Genomic DNA, 16,450 nt, shown 5'->3' with positions numbered 1-16,450 from the left:
TGGGGGCGGGGTCCCGACGACCCGGAAGCGGGGACGAGCACAGGGGTGGGGCTGGTCCGAGAGATGGCGGCGGCGACGGCCGTGAGCAGCGCCAAGCGGAGCCTGCGGGCCGAGCTGAAGCAGCGTCTGCGGGCGATGAGCGCCGAGGAGCGGCTGCGTCAGTCCCGCCTCTTGGCCCAGAAGGTGCGAGACCGCGGGGACCGCCAGCACAGCGGGCCGCTCCACTCACGGAACGGCCCTGCGCCTCTGGGCTGGCGGCTCTGCGCAGGCGCAGGCCCCGGCGCGCGCGTCGGCACGGGCGCGCGTACGCCCCCGCAGGTGCCATAAGGACCCTTCCCCCCCTCCCAGGCGCATGCACGTCCCCTCCGCGGGTGCCGGGGCCACCCCCCGGGCGCGCGCACGTCCCCCTCACGTGCCGTCAGGACTATCCCGGGCGCGCGCACGCCCCCAAGCCAGGAAGACCCCGGGCGCGCGCACGTTTCTCCGGGGGCGCGCACGACCCTCCGACCGGGCCCCTCACTAAGAGGGGGTCCCGGGCTGAGGAGGGCCAGGGTGGAGGTGGATGGCGGCCCGCCGAGGTGAGAGCAGGGTGGAAGCAGGAAGTTCTGGCGGGCTGAGCGGTGGGCGCGGAGCAAGGGGGTCCCCGCGAGTGGCCGGGAGCCGTGGACGCGTAGCGGGAGTCCAGCCGCTTCAGGGACGCGGGCGGAGAAGCGCGTGGCCGCTTCCGACGGGCGTCCGGTGCCCTGTCCCCACGCGCTGCCCCGGGGTCGGGGAGGCGGGGCGGGTCCGCGCGTCCAGACGGGTCCGCCCCCCGCCTCCCCGCCTGGTTCTGACGGGCGCCCGAGCTCCCTGCGAGCGGCAGGCCGTCCCTCCTGGAGGTGCCCGCAGCGAGCTGCGCCGCCAGAGTTCCTTCATCGCCCTGCCCGCTCTGTCAGCCACCTATTCCTTACGTGCAAGGTCCCCTTGGGTTAGTGGAGCAAAGCAAGCCCCCCCTCCCCATCTCCTTGCACGTAGGTGTGCGGGGCTGGGGTGACCTGGCGCACCGAGGTGTCCGAGCTGCTACCTACGAGAGGCGCTGGCGGGTGCCCTGTGCGCGCAGACGGGTACAGGAGCCCAGCCTCGCTCGCAGGTGCCCGATCTTAGCGGGTTAGCTGGCGCATGGGAACGCACTCTGTGGGCCACCCTTTCCAGTGTGCGGGGTTGCAGGGATGAAAACCATCTGGTCGTTGCTCTGAAGGAGAGTCTGCAAGAGGCAACAGACTCGTGAATAAAGACTCGCAGTGCTCCCAGATGGATGATGTCGGAACTCGGGGGAGGGGCTGTGCTGTAGGAAGATGTTTGAGATGCACTTGTTAGTCTGAGATGACTTTTGTCAGGGGAAGGGAAGATGGCACGTGCAGGAATATTTTGGCAAGAGAGGGAAGGGCACAATTGGACCCGGCCTTTGGAGCGCCACAGATCTGGATTTAATCTGGCCCCGCTGTATTTTAGCCGTATGGGGCCGTGGCCAAGTCTCCTAGTCTTTCCCGGGGTCTGGTTCCTTACCCATTAAAGGGAAGATGTCATCCTTCTAGGCCTATTGTAAATGTTTAAACAGGTGTGTAAAGGATAGATTCAGTGCTTCACATGTTTGTTTGTTTTGTTTGTTTTTGAAAGACCTTATTTTATTTCTTTGAGGAGAGGAAGAATCTCAAGCAGGCTCCTCGCGGGGCTTGATCCCACAACCACAACAAGATCATGGCCTGAACTGAAATCAAGGGTCAGCCGCCCAGCCGAGCCACCCAAGCGCCCCTAAAGATTTTATTTTTGAGTAATCCCTACACCCAAGGGGGGTCTGGAACTCACAGCCCCGAGCTCCACCAACTGAGCCAGCCAGGCTCCCCAACACATGTGTTTGATAGATCCTTGAGGAAAAGCACATTGGCAGCATTTGGGAGACCGGAGTCCGTGCAGTGAGAATCAGCAGGACCTGGGAACTGGTCGGATAAAGGGTAGCACTGGAAAAGGAGGGCGGTCGCCTGTGGTTTCAGAATTCAGAGATAGGGGTTTAACGTCACTACGCACGAGGCACGTAGGAGTTGGTGCAGAATTTGGAGTGGCACGGGGAAAATAAAGTTAAGTTCATTCTGTCTGCCTGTAGATTAGAGTTCATAAATTTCAGGTGGGAAGAGTAGCTCTACAGACGTAGAGCCAGTGACAGAATAGGGTGACAACTGAGAACTGGCCTCAGAAGAAAGAAAAGTTGAAAAGCAGACCATGACCCTCAGTAATAAATACATTTTACCGCCTACAAATACACACATATATGAAATGTTTCACAGCCCAGTGTTTCACAAGTGTTACTATATACCGTGAACTTTAATATACTCTATTTTATTTAAAAGTGCTGATTGTAAGTAACCTCCTATTGATTCTGTGACCAACCAATGGATCATGGCCGAAAACATCAATGTGCTGTGATTAGAACTGTGTTTGCTATAGTGCATGTTCAAGAAAGGTATTAAATGATGCCTTTCTCTCAATGATTTTCTTTTACAAGGCGTATTTATTCTTAATGACACAGTACCTTTTTTATAATTTAGAAATTTATCGGAAAAGCAATGTATGGTAAAGAATTTCAACCTTACGCCATAGCTTGACTTCCCAACCAAATAAGATGACGAAATTAGTGCCCTGTACTCACTTTGTCTTGTCTGTCTGCCTCTTTCTTCCTTCCTTCCTTCCTTCCTTCCTTCCTTTCTTTCTTTCTTTCTTTCTTTCTTTCTTTCTTTCTTTCTTTCTTTCTTTCTTTCTTTCTTTCTTTCTCTTCCTTTCTCTTCTCTTCTCTTCTCTTCTCTTCTCTTCTCTTCTCTTCTCTTCTCTTCTCCGAGAAAAAGAGCAAGAGAGCACAAATGGGGGAGAGAGGCAGAGGGGAGAGGGAGAGAGAATCCCAAGCAGGCTCCACACTTGGTGCAGAGTATAATGTGGGGCTCAATCCCATGTCCCTGGGATCATGACCTGAGCTGAAGTCAAGAGTTGGATGCTCAGCCAACTGAGCCACCCAGGAGCCCCGTATCTGCTAATTTCTGACTCCTGTATCATTTTTCTTAAATTGTCAAGTTTCATAATATTTGTATTCTGTTTTATAATTACAGTGAGTCTACTGAGCATTTTCTGTGGCTGACTGCCAAATTTGGATTTTAAGTAAATAGTATTTACGATATTTCGGTTATATATGTGGTATTCACTGTAGAACCGAGTTGTATGGTTGTACGAAAAGGATATATGATTCTGTCATGAGATATGTGTGGCTAGGTGGAGAATGTTTCAAGTGTCATTACCAAATCCTTTCTCTTTTGTTATGCTCTGAAATTGCTCAAAATCATGACATGCTTTAGTCTGTTCCTATTTGGAGTATACATTTCTAATTTACCTCTTTTTTTCAAGGAGTTTTTGATTGCCTTTAATTTTCCTTTTTGGCAAAACAAGAATATGCCTTTATCTTGTTAGTAGATTCTTTTTCATTTTGTCTGTTAAAAGAAATCCATTTTCTTGAAAGCACTCTATAGCCCCCTGTTCCCTCTGGTCTAGCCCATTGCATAGCCATTGTCCTGGGGTTTCTCTTACCCTACTTCTGAGTTAGAGCTGTTGCTTGAACCCATTGTTTTCTTGCTGGATTCCTTCCTTCCTTCCTTCCTTCCTTCCTTCCTTCCTTCCTTCCTTCCCATCTTATTAGAGTATATTCTCAAGTAATTTTTTTGTTTGTTTTAGAAAATATCTAAGGGCGTAAACTTTTAAAGACTTTATACATTAGAAAATGTCTTTACCCTCATATTTGATTGATGGTTTGAATTTCAAGTTTAAAAATATTTTTCCTTGTTCTGCTCAGCACCCATGACCTCCATTCATTCTGAAGACTGGTATCCTTATCTTTTGTATCTTAGATTATTTCTTTTTCTTTGTGCCTTTCTACCATTACTGTTAATCAAATAGTAAAAGTCATATGTCAGCTTTCTGTGTTTCTTAAACAGATTTTTCTTTTACTTTCCTCATTTCTTTGCCTTTTTCTCCCACTTTAAGGCTTTCTCCTGATTTAAAAAAAAAAATGCTTATTTATTTTCAGAGAGAGAGTGTGAATGAAGAGTGGGGGAGGGGCAGAGAGAGAGGGAGAGAGAAACCCAAGCAGGCTCTGTGCTGATGCGGGGCTCTAACTCATGAACCGTGGGGTCATGACTTAAGTTGAAACCAAGAGTTGGACACTTAACCTACTAAGCCACCCAGGCGCCCCTCTCCTGAATTTTTAAATTTTGGTGTTCTTAATTTTAATTTTCTTTTTTTTTTTTAACGTTTATTTATTTTTGAGACACAGAGAGACAGAGCCTGAACAGGGGACGAGCAGAGAGAGAGGGAGACACAGAATCTGAAACAGGCCCCAGGCTCTGAGCCGTCAGCACAGAGCCCGACGCGGGGCTCGAAGTCACGGACCGTGAGATCATGACCTGAGCCGAAGTCGGACGCTTAACCGACCAAGCCACCCAGGCGCCCCTTAATTTTAATTTTCAAGTATTATTTCTTAATCTCTGATTGCTTTCTTTCCATAGCTGTCTGTTGTTATTTTATAGATGCAACTATCTTCTTGAATTTGTCTGAGGTAACTAATTAGAATTAAAAAATTCCCCATTCTCTGAATTATCTCCGTTTCCTGCTGGATCATCTCCACCTCCTTAGTCCTTCTATTTTGTGTTTTAGCTTCCTAGGATGTTTGATGAACCTTTATTGTGGGTGCGTGTTTATGAGTGAGGGCATGACAGCTCCTGGGTCTCTCCTTTGCCTTTTGTGGTCACTTTGGGAGGAGTCGGTCCTGCCTGACCTACGGCCACGTCCTCTGAGTGCTGTGTCTGTTGCTGTTTGTGTAAATAGCGCCCATCTGCACCGTCTCACAGAAATTAGTTCAGTCTCCGTTCTCTTGTTCTCAGTGTTATAATGGCTTTCTCTTTTTGTGCTTTTTTACCGTCCGATAAATGAGATTTTTAAAAGCAAGAAAGATAAATGTGTATACACAGTTTCACACTGAATTTTAACCGATGTTTATTTCTGCTTAATCAGCTCGTGATGTTTTATATTCTCTTTAAAGAGAACACGAGGGGTGCCTGGGTGGCCCAGTCGGTTAAGCGTCCGACTTCAGCTCAGGTCATGATCTCATGGCCCATGAGTTCGAGCCCCGTGTCGGGCTCTGTGCTGACAGCTCAGAGCCTGGAGCCTGCTTCGGATTCTGTGTCTCCCTCTCTCTGTGACCCTCCCCCATTCATGCTCTGCCTCTCTCTGTCTCAAAAATAAATAAACATTAAAAAAAAAATAAAGAGAACACGATAGACCTTGACTTTCTCAGAAACGACTTGCGTGCCAGATGGCTCAGGTCTGCCCATGATCTGGGTTTCACGTTTGTTTTGTTTTGTTTTGTTTTGCCTTATTTTAGCCTCATGACAGCTTTGTGACTTCTCGGAGATGGAGTGAACTTCCTTCCTTGACACCGGTCTGCTTTGCTCCATCTACTGAATTTCTATGTGCTCCTTTCTGTTAGGAATAACTCGACTTTCTGTACCTGTTTCTGCCAGTCATGTTGATAAGCCTCGGGGGCAGTATCTTTTTCTTCTGAGCTCGGAGGAACAGAAAAGGAAGGGAACAAGAGCAAAAGGGGAGCCAGGAGCTAACTTCCGAGTCTGGGGCAGTTCTGAGATCGTAACTGTTGTGTGGCTGGCACAGCTCTGCCCTCTCTGCCCGATGCACCATTAAACTGAGCAGGAAGGAGCAGGGAGGCGTCCTCTGACTCGGGGCCGCCTTCGCACAACTTGGCACTTGTTTCTGGAAGGACTTCACCTCTCCAGGATCCGCCCCCCCTCTCCGTGCCACTTTAACACCCATGTGAGCAGAAGAGTTGTAGGCGATGGCACGGAGGTGGACAGAGCTGAGAGAATTACAGGGCGTGTTCTCTGCTCCCAGGAGCCTGCGGACTGGTTAGAGTACCACCGATTAGCAACCAATCTGATCCTACATGACTGTTAGGTTGTACGTGAACTTTTAAGTGTTGTAAGTGCTCCGCAGAAGTCAGGAGAAGCGAGGGCTTGAGTTGGCTTAAATGGGCAGAACTTTGGAGGGGAGAAGCCTGGTTGTCCAGGCAGTCGTGGGAGCCGAGGCTCAGAGTTAACCCCAGGCAGAGCTTGGGATGACCGGAGTTGGCCGCAGCAGGTGGCTGGAGGCCAAGCCTGGAATTCTCCGCACAGACAGCAGGGCCCACGGCGACTTTGTAATGAGTTTTCAGTCCTAGAGGAGGCGGGCCAGAGAGGCCAGAGCCGTCAGAGAGGTGGTTGCCGTCTCGGAACCAAGCGCTAGGCTTCAGGGCGCAGCACCGTCTGACCCCCCTCCGCCTCTCTGCGTTCTTTTGAGGCCTTGGGTTTGGGTAGTTGAAGATACTGGAGAAGGGCAAGCTCAGAGAGAAGGGGGCGCGTGCAAAATGTATCGGGGGAGCCGCTGGATTTTACAAGTGTAATCTTGGAGAAAAAGGGCAATTGTCATCATTTCCCATTTAGGTGATAGCTCACAGTCAGTATCAGAAGTCGAAAAGAATCTCCATCTTTCTGAGCATGCAAGACGAAGTCGAGACAGAAGAGATCATCAGGGACATTTTCCGGCAAGGGAAGACCTGCTTCGTCCCACGGTACCGGTTCCAGAACAGCCACATGGACATGCTGAGACTGACGTCCCCCGACGAAATTTCGTTACTTCCCAGGACGTCCTGGAATATCCTTCAGCCTGGAGAGGATGAGGTCCGGGAGGAAGCCTTATCCACAGGCGAGTGTTAATGGTATCGGGACTGGCACGTGAGGGTGCTGTGGGACTGTGGCCCACTGGTCATGTGCGGGTCACGGGGGGTCGATTTTCTTACCGGGATGAGCCCTGTGGTGCTTACATTCCGAGACACCCCTGTTAGCTGGCTTAGGGTGAGATGCCCTCTAAGCCGTCAGGTGCCAGCCGTGAGAGGACTGCGGATGCCTCTTCTCAGACTCTTGCCCTTGTGGGTTGAATTAGACATTGTCCCCGAGTAAGGTGATCGTTTCCCGTGATTTCCGTGACGGGCTGTGAATTAATGGGCGCATTTCCATTCACGCTAGAAGCTTTTACCTCTCCAGGCAGCTGCCTTGTGGACATCGCCTCTTGGAAGTCACGTGGGCCTCTCAAACACAGCCTCTTCCAGACGCAGTCACGTTCCCTCAACCCCTTCCGCCGTGTGTCTCTCTGGGCGTGGCACCGGCTGCGCTACCGTCAGCCGCCCAGCTGACCGCGCAGGGGTCTCAAGGTCAGCCTTGCTTGCTCCCTCCCTCTCACGCCTGTCGTGCGGTCCTGCGCCGAGTCCCCACGATCGTACCTGCTGTATCGAACATGCCGCTCCCCCCGCCCCCTGCGCCCCGCCGCCAGGACGTCCCGGCCACCGGCTTGTCGCGACGGCCTCCTCGCTGCTCTTTCTCGCCGCGCAGTGTATCCCCTCCTCCCCTGCCGGTCCACTCTCCGCACAGTAAGTGAAGCAAGACTCCCGAAACGCAGATCTGACCGCTTCTGTTCCCTGGGCAAAGTCTCTCGGTGACTTCTGCTGCCCGCCCTCTCGTGGAAGGGAACGCCCCTCAACGAGGCTCTTCCCGATGCGCCCTGTGCTGCCGTCGTTTTCACCTTTCTCCTCCCGCCTGCATAAGCCACGTCCCGGCCCCTCTGAGTGTCTTGCCTCCCGCCCCCACTCTGCCTTCTCTACCACAGGACCTTTACACATGCTCTTCCCTTCCCGCAGCCACTCGGGAGATTTAATCATTAGGAAGCAGCCAAAGAGCTAAACACAAAACGAGCTAAGAGTCCTAGTTTGTAACACCGAGGCCCAAACCTTTCTTCAAGGTATATTTTTAAGACTTCAGTGGTTGGAAGGAAACCCAAAGCAGCGTTATGCCCTTGCCTCTCAATTTCTGTTCTCTTCCAATGTAACCCCGTAACCTACAAAATCAGTAAGATGGGGCGGGAGGGGATTGAGTCAGGGCTCGTGGTATTAGGGGGGTTACCTACTCTGCTTCCTTAACCTCCCCCTGTTGTCCAGTCCTGCCCTTTGCCAGACATTTAGGCACCAAGGGTACACTCAGACCACCTCCCTGCTGGCCCTGCACAGTAGAGCAGATGAATGCCAACGTTATCAGACTCTCGTATTTTCAAGGGGAAAGATTGCAAGCATTTTAAGACAGTGAGACGATGAAGGGGCGTGGTATATCTTGGGGGCGGCCCAGGCATATAAGATGAGGCCCTGACGTCGCTCAGACTTAATGCAGCCACGTCTCCAGACTCGCAGGCTTGAGGGTGGGACCCGGGACAGTCCACTTCTGTCTGACTCTGTGTTAACTGCTCCTCCAGTGCTCACATCACCTCTGTAACGCCCCTGCTGAAATTCCGGAGGCCGAGCCCAGTGTCTTTGCTCTGTCCATTCTGCAGTGCGTTCCTTAGGCTGAGCCAAAATGCATCAGCCTGAACTTCCATGCTTTTGTTCTATTTCTGTGTAAGTACAGCAGCTGGAAAAGTAAGGACGAAGCGTGATCTTTGCTCCTAATTTAGTTGCACTTCCTGGTTAGATAAACTCAGGCCAAGTAAGTGAGCTAACTCATTATGTATGGTTTTTAGCAGGTGGCTGGCATGATTTGGCACGTGGGCAGAATTACTCGTTTTACTGTCAACTCATTGCTAGCCAAGCATATAGCATTTTGGTAATTTCTAGCAAATGTTTCGTGAGCATCTGCGTTGTGGGAGACACTGTTAGGTCTGCAGAGACGAGGTCCTGGACTTCAGGGGGCTCACACTCTAACTGGGGAGACAGCAAGTGTATGTACGTAGAAAAATACCCCAGCCTGCAGTGTATGTCAGATACAAGCGTCAAATGCAAAGGTACAGAACGTTACAAATGTAGACATTCAGGGCTTGGCTCTGAGTAGAAAGAAGCCTACCCAAGACACTTCACTTTTTCCTCCTCTGTGCGTTTCCACGCCGTGGTTGTGGGACCAGCTGCTCCCCTCCGTGGGTTCTTGGCAGGTACTTGCAGTCTGGGTTGCAAGTGGATAGGGGATTACGTCTGGTTTCTTGGAACTGCCGCCTGGGAGGGGAGGCTCTTCGCTGCTGTCGGGAGAGGTGTTTGAGCAGGCAGCCTCTGCCTTTTGTTATCTGCCCGCGTCGCACTCTGCACACGGGTGTCCCCGGTATCAGCCGCTAACAACGGGCTAGTTTTGGGGGAAGTACAAATCTCGCTTCACAGTGTGTGGGACGAGCTGCTTAGAGCTCAGACCGCCGTCCCGCCGTAGCTCCCGTAGCCGGTTTATCTTTCGGGTTTGCTCGAGTCATCGCCGCTTAGAAAGGAGTGACCTGAGCAAAGGTCCACCTGGGGTTTGCTACCTAACAAAATAGCAGATTGCTAAGTGGAGTAGAGGGGCCGCCTCTCTGCTGAACTTCTCCTCAGAGTGAGGGCTGCTCAGGCAACTAGATTAGCCACGAGTCTTTCCACGGAGAGTACGTGATCTGAGTCAACCTGGCTTAACGGAAAAGGGGATTTTATTGGCTCAGAGACTGAGAAATCCACAGAAGGGCGAGCTTTTGATACACTAGACCGAGTGATTAGGGTCAACTCTGGCTCTGCTGTGTGACTCCGCTGTCATCCGTGTGTTCCAGTTGCTACATGGTGGCCCGTGGTGGCCCGCGGTGGCCCGTGGTGGCCTATGGTGGCCCGTGGCAGCTTTGGGTTCCACAGCACACTTGCTGTTAGCACTCACGGAAGAAAGGAGCAAGTTTGCCAGTAAAATCCTGGTCTTATGCTCGCTGACCCAGGTTGGGTCAGATGGCCTTTCCCAAATCGGTCACCGTGGCCGGGGACGTGGACTGGGCCAGCTCCCTCATGCCCTCCCGGTGCCATTTCCTGCGACCTGGGAGAAGGACGTGCTGCCCGGTAGGGGGTGCTGTGCTAACCACTGAGCTGACGGGACAGTTGGGTGGGTGACCCCCTACGGGGAAGAGTAGTGCGGTTTGAGAGCAAGGGGAGCAGGGGCCGGAGCATCCACGTTCACTGTCACAGGCACTGCTGTCCTTCCTGAAATCTGCAGAGGACAGCATGCTGCCGTGTCCTCACTGTCGGCCTTCGTGTTTTATTTCTGATCTTTCCAGAGGCTCTGTGTGTGGGTGCCGAGTCCTCACGGAACGATCACAAAGAAGACTTTCCATCCCAACCCAAACCCTCCACGGTAGTGGCGTGGGACCCTGCCGGGGACACGGTCTTGAGCGTGTGGCCTGCGGCATCCAGCTGGGTTGTTCGTGCTCTGTGCTTCCGGGCGGGCTATGGCTGCTTTGCTGAAAGTAACGCCCGTGAAACCGACCTCGTTTCTTTCTTTAATAGGGTTGCACGGCCTCTGAAAGAATGTGGTAAGGAGAGTGGGTTTGAATTTCATCGAGGCGTCTGACTGAGTCATGATGTCCTTGAGGACAAGCTGGCTAAATTCAGACGGATGATAATACTTTATTCCGAAAATACGTATCGAGCGCCTGGTCTGTGCGGGTGTGATGGGGGCACAGCAGGGAACGGGGCGGACCTGTCCCCACCGCTGGGGAGCCGGCAGCTGTCCTCGCCACAGCGGGGTCGTGCTGGCCTCTCACCGGGCTCTCTGTCCCTCTCAGCTCGCCCACTGTCCCCGAACTTGAGCATTTGCGTGAGTTCCTTCTGATCATTCCCGCTGTGCTTTTCACATTTCTGGGAGAAGCCGGTTTGTGGACGTAGGATGCTCCTGGTCTGTTTTGCACCCTCCCAGGTGTTCAGATAGCGCCAGAGTTTCCTGTGCAGTTTTTCATCACCTGTTTCTGATTCTAGTTTAGGGGAATCTTCTGTCCACCGTTTTGAGTCTTCAGTTCCATTGGAATACATTTCGAATTGGTTCCTGGACATATTAATTTTCCTAAAATACCTTTGGGGATAGGTCACCCGCCCTGTTCACGCCTCTTCCCTGGATGCTGGATGGGCCTGAGCTCCGAGCAGACCATGGTTCCTGCCAGCTAGTTCTGGCCAGAGGAAGGGACATCGGGTAGAATTTGAATATTCAGGCCACCCGCTGGGCCTTACCTGCCCTCCCACCTTGACCCCGGCTTCTCTCTGCCACTCCTCTGCTTTGGCCGGAGCGTCTGCTGGAAGCCAGCCTTTCCCAGCAGTCAGACCGTAGGTTGGAGTCCGATAAACCGGGTGTGCGTTCTAATCTGGCTGCTTGCTGTGACTGGAAAGATGGCTCGCGTCCTTTGAGCTTCCGTCTTCTCCTCCACAGACGGATGTCGCGGAGCCGCTTCCGCGAGATGGCGTCAGTCGGTGCCGCTGATCTCGCTGCCGGTGACCCGTTGTCCGCAGGCACGCCACGCGCATCACCGTGACACCCGTGTCCGCTGTGTTTCCGGGCTGGAATGTCTTCCGTGTTTGTTCCTTCAAGGCCGTGTCTTTTAGTCTAGTGCTTAAGCTCCCTGCCTTTGGAGGCAGACTGATCCGAGTTGGAATGTAGGCTTGACCATCTGGGAAGTTACCTGCCTCTCAAAGCACATGTTTTTTTCATGCGACAGTTGCGGGAGGGGGGATGTGACGATGTGCAGGAAGTGCCTCGTGCAGCCCCTCGCGAGGGGGTCCCCAGACGTGGCAGTTACGATTCCGGAGCTCAGCTACCTTTCCACACCTTCCCCGGCTGCCCCCCCCCCCCCATACCGCAGTCCCCTTCTCTAATTCCCACTCACCTGGCTTCTAACACACACTCCCTGTTTTGTTAATTCTCCTTGGGGTACATTTTTTTTTAATTGCTGATGGACTTTGTGAAATTATGATTGATAACAAGAAATACGTATACTTGCTCTTTGGCCCTGGTTTCTGGCACAGAGCTCCTAAAACCCTTGGAGTGTCCTAAGGGGTAAGAGTGATAAAGGCGTCCCAGTATTCATCAGTATTCAGCCCCGCCCCAGTGTATGTTAATGACATCATGTTCCAATGCACCCAGGGATGGGGGCTGGTCACAGGGGAACCAGCCTTCTCTGGAGGGCTGGTACTTTCAGGCCAGGGAGGCCAGTGGCCAGTGATTTAATCGCACCTATGTCTTGAAGCTCCCATAAGAACCCAAGAGGACGGGTTCAGAGAGTTTCTGGGTTGGTGAACGGAGGGAGGTTTGGGAGAGGGGTGCACCTGGAGAGGGCAGGGAAGTCTTGTGCCCATCCCCACACCCAGCCCTCTGCACCTCTTCCGTCTGGCTGCTCCTGAGTTATAACATACTTTTTTAAAAATTAAAAAAAATTGTTTTTTAACTTAAATTCAAGTTAGTTAACATACAGTATAGTATTGGTCTCAGGAATAGACCCCAGTGATTCATCACTCACATACAACACCCGGGGCCCATCCCAACAGGTGGCCTCCTTGATGCCCATCCCCCATCCAGCCCATCCCCCCACCCAACACCCCTCCAGCGGCCCTCAGTTTGCTCTCTGCCTTTAAGAGTCTCTTGTGGTTTGCCTCCCTCTCTGTTTTTATCTTATTTTTGCTTCCCTTTCCCTCTACCTCCCTTCTACCTCCACACTGTTTTCCAGAGCAGCTGCACCAGTGTGCATTCCCACCAACAGTGCAAGAGGGTTCCCCTTTCTCTGCATCCTCGCCAACACCCGCTGTTTCCTGAATTGTTTATTTTAGCCATTCTGACAGGTGTGAGGTAGTATCTCCTTGTGGTTTTGATTTGAATTTCCCCGGTGATGAGTGATGTTGAGCATCTTTTCATGTGTCTGTCGGCGGTCTGGATGTCTTCTTTGGAGAAGTGTCTATTCATGTCTTCTGCCCACTTCCTTACTGGATTACTTGTTTTTTGGGTGTTGAGTTTGTTAAGTTCTTTATAGATTTTGGATACTAACTTATCCGATATGTCATTTGCAAATATCTTCTCCCATTTCGTTGGTTGCCTTTAGTTTTGTTGATTGTTTCCTTCCCTGTGCAGAAGCTTTTTATCTTGATGAGGTCCGTAAGCCAGTAACCTAGTAGGTAAAATGTTTCTCTGAATTCTGTGAGCTGCTCTAGGAAATTAACCAAACCCAAGAAGAGGCCGTGGGAACCTCCGATGTACAGCCCATGTGTGAGAGGTGCAGGTGACAGCTGGGACTTGCAGTGGCATCTGAAGCAGGGACAGTCGTAGGGGCCTGGATCCTTTACCTGTGGCATCTGACGCTGTCTCCAGGTAGATAAGAGTCGGGACCGATTTGCATCGAAGGACGTCCGTCTGGGGTCAGTGAGTTGCTTGGTGGAAAGAACACACACCGGCACTTAATTCGGGAAGAGCAGACCTTCTAAGTCGCGAGCTGCCGGTGCCTGGTGTCACCTGGTTCTCACAGTGGACTCCGAGTACAGGTTTGTGCGATGGGGCCAGCGCTGTTATTATAAAGCCAGAGAATGCTTATGTAAGTTCACGGATGGCCAGCATTTTATATCCAGTAAAGAAAGGCTGGATTTTAAAAATGATTAGAAGCATGTACCTAGGGGCACTTAAAGAAGTACGTCAGAAATAGTTGTTTTATAAGGTGCTGTGACATTGTTATTTGGTGCTTGTGAGTAAAGGCTTAATGCGGGTCCTGGGCCGGAATCGCGTCGGAGTGGATCTCGTCCCAGCACTGCTTTGGGGAGGCTGCGGAGGGAAGGTCCAGGTGGAATGTTATCCCTGCCTCGTCTGCTGTTGCTTCCGTACCCAGGTTGGGAGCCCTGAGTGGGCTGCCTTGGGTCTGGGCCTCCGTTCGTGTAAATTATCACGACTAAAAATAAAGCAACTGTGATTTTGGACGAGTTCCTGCATGTCATGTGTGCCCCTGTGGGGCTGGGGTGACGTCCGCACGGACGGTTGGCCCTGCGGTCCTCGCGCTACCTTGCTGGTTCTCGGGTGGGAGGTCGCGCGGCTGCCTCCAGGGCACGTGGGCAGGTAATGACGCAGCCACGTCACTTGCTCTGTTTTCCGTCCAGGTGCCCTTTCCTTCTGGGTGCCCCATTCGCCCAGAGCGCGCCGCGACCCGGCCGTCCCCTCTTCTCCTGGCGTCTGCTGGGTGGGCACCGTTGCTCGTGGAGTGAGTGATCCCGGGAGGACTCCCGCCCTCCTGGGGAAGAGCTTGCGTCAAGTTGCTGTGTCTGAGAGCACGCTGGTCTTGGCGCTGAGAAGCTTTTCCTTCAGGCACCTTATCAAGTACACACGTGGGAAGAACGGCGGGGCCTTCATCCGGGCACCCAGTGCGCTGGGGACGGGCTTCTTGGGGCCGTTCCGGAACCGACGGTCTGTCTCCTGCAGGACAGAACATACTGTCATCCCACACGCCCATTGCCTCCTGGTGAGCGCCCAGCCCAGTAAGACGGCAGCTTCCTCGGGGGCCTCGGCCCGTCGTTCTTGCCCAGCTGGGCTAGCCTGCCACCTGCTGCGTCCCGGCACAGGGGTCCAAGGAGCCACCCAACACTTTCTGTCACTAAAGGACGAGCCCAGGTGACAGACTCCCCACAGGTGGAACCTCTGCCATCTTGTATTCTGTTTGGGGAAAACGGGTTGTTTTTGCCATTTCCTTTCCTCTGCGTCCTTCCGCCTCTGGTCCCGGTGGTTGCGCGTTCCCGTCTGTCACCGTGAAATCATTCTTGAGCCTTAAATTCTCGCTGGCGTCGTCCACGTCACCTGTATCGACTTTACTTCCTATAAACGATAAGAAAGTGAACGTGCTTATTCTTCCTGGTTTTTATCAACATAACCTGGGATTTTAAAATCCGTAATAGTCATAATTCAAAGATGTGTGTCTATTCGTTAAGGCATTGTGTTTTTCACATTTGATTATTTACTTACTGCATCAGCAAAGGACGGTCATTTAAACTCAACTCTAAAGTTGCACGGGTTCGTCATTCCCTGCTTCTGCTTTTAAGCTGTGCCTTCCTTATTATTGATTTCTATGTTTTTATTAATTTCTTCACCAGATGGAGAATTCCTTTAATTTTTTTTCAGTGTGATATTTTCAGAATGCTGCTGCTGCTTCTTCTTCTTCTTCTTATTTTATTGATATTGTCTCTGTACATGTCAGTGGATTCTAGAATGGGGATTGAATTGTTGGGTCACCCTGGGTTTCCCACTGGTGATTCTAGACCAGGGATCGGCCAACATTTTCCATCAGGTGCCGTGGCGTGAACGTTAGAGGCTATGCAGGGGTCAGGCGGTGGGGCTCCTGGGCTGGTGAAGGCGGTCCTGGCTCCACCAAGGGGAAGGGTAGGACGGACGCCAGAGGAGAGCGGATGTTCAGACGGACAAGAAGCCCCTGCCGTACTCAGCCCAAGTATGAGTCGGGGCCGTGGCCGACTCCGTGTCGGACGCCGCAGGCCCGTTTCCTGAAGAAGCGTGCACATCCTGCACACGGAGGTGAACTGTATTCTGTAGGTGCTGGGGAGTTCTGAGATACTTTAGCCGGGGGTGGGGGTGGGGGGCGCGACACGGACAGTCTGTGTTTTGGGAAGATTGTTCTGCCAGCCGTGAGGAGGACAGGACCAAGGAGACTGGGGGTGGGGCATCCCCTGGGAATGTGATAGGACAGGAAGGAGAAGTGACCGTCACTTGAAGAATGGAGAGGACGCATGAGCTCTGACACACACAGCGTGTGGTCTGTAGGCCTCGGTGACTGCCCACTCAGGGCCACTGAGGCCCAGCCCGGCTTTGCCACCAGGGTGGGTGCTATTCACCCAGTCAGGGAGTGCAGGAGGGAGGAGTTGGGGAGTAGGTGCTGAGCCCCGTTGGTGGTGGTCCTGGGGCCTCTGCTAGGTAGCTCGTGGGAGGCCCAGATCGGGAGGTCGGGAGATAGGACTGGCTGGAGTGTGGTTGTGGGGCGAGCTCGCGGCTCTGAACAGAGGCTGGCCCGTGGACGATGTGTCTGATCTACACGGGCCAGACTGATGTGCACTTCCCTCTCTAGATGAGGTGGGTTTTTTTGGGTCACGTGTTTTTGAAATGATTTCTTAGATCAGCATAGGGTGTAAAAGTAGAGAGAAGTCGTAAATATACATTTGGAAACGGTTAGCTAAGGGAGACAGCAGAATCTCTGAGTACGTGGAGGTGGGTGTTGACAACGTGCTAGACGTCAGGGGCCGCAGAGTTCCTTGCGCCTCTGCTTTGGCGACAAGAAAGGCGGGGTGCGACGGCAAGGGACTGTGTCTTTGGGGAAGGTGGGCTTTTGTCAGGGCTCCTACGATGGACGAGCTGCCCAGCCCCTCGCCCACCACCCGTGGCGGCCGCCCCTTTCAGGAGTAATCGTGAACTTTGTGTCCTCGGTTCAGTTCGTGATAAAACCGTAAGGAAACGCAGACTTAACCAGCTGTCCCCGGGCAGGACACGTCTCTCTCAGGGAC

At 52.6% G+C, this 16,450-nt stretch overlaps 1 protein-coding gene across 3 annotated transcripts in view; it reads left to right on the top strand.

The window, feature by feature from the left end:
- Nucleotides 1-22: 22 nt before the first annotated feature.
- Nucleotides 23-16,450, top strand: part of LOC101093689 (5-formyltetrahydrofolate cyclo-ligase) — a 33,418-nt gene continuing 16,990 nt past the window's right edge. The window contains exons 1-3 of one of the 3 annotated variants that reach the window (XM_045058713.1): nt 23-183; nt 6,567-6,828; nt 7,167-12,437. In XM_045058713.1, coding sequence (XP_044914648.1) covers nt 64-183; nt 6,567-6,828; nt 7,167-7,315 — 531 coding nt within the window. In that variant the 5' untranslated portion in view covers nt 23-63 and the 3' untranslated portion in view covers nt 7,316-12,437. Of the gene's footprint in view, nt 184-444; nt 579-6,566; nt 6,829-7,166; nt 12,438-16,450 lie in introns of those variants that run through there. The other 2 variants (XM_045058712.1, XM_045058714.1) reach the window with 2 other exon arrangements.

This window comes from Felis catus, chromosome B3 (genome assembly GCF_018350175.1).
Source record: "Felis catus isolate Fca126 chromosome B3, F.catus_Fca126_mat1.0, whole genome shotgun sequence".
In the NCBI taxonomy this organism is placed as follows: Eukaryota; Metazoa; Chordata; class Mammalia; order Carnivora; family Felidae; genus Felis; species Felis catus.
This window is presented reverse-complemented; position numbering and strand designations above follow the sequence as displayed.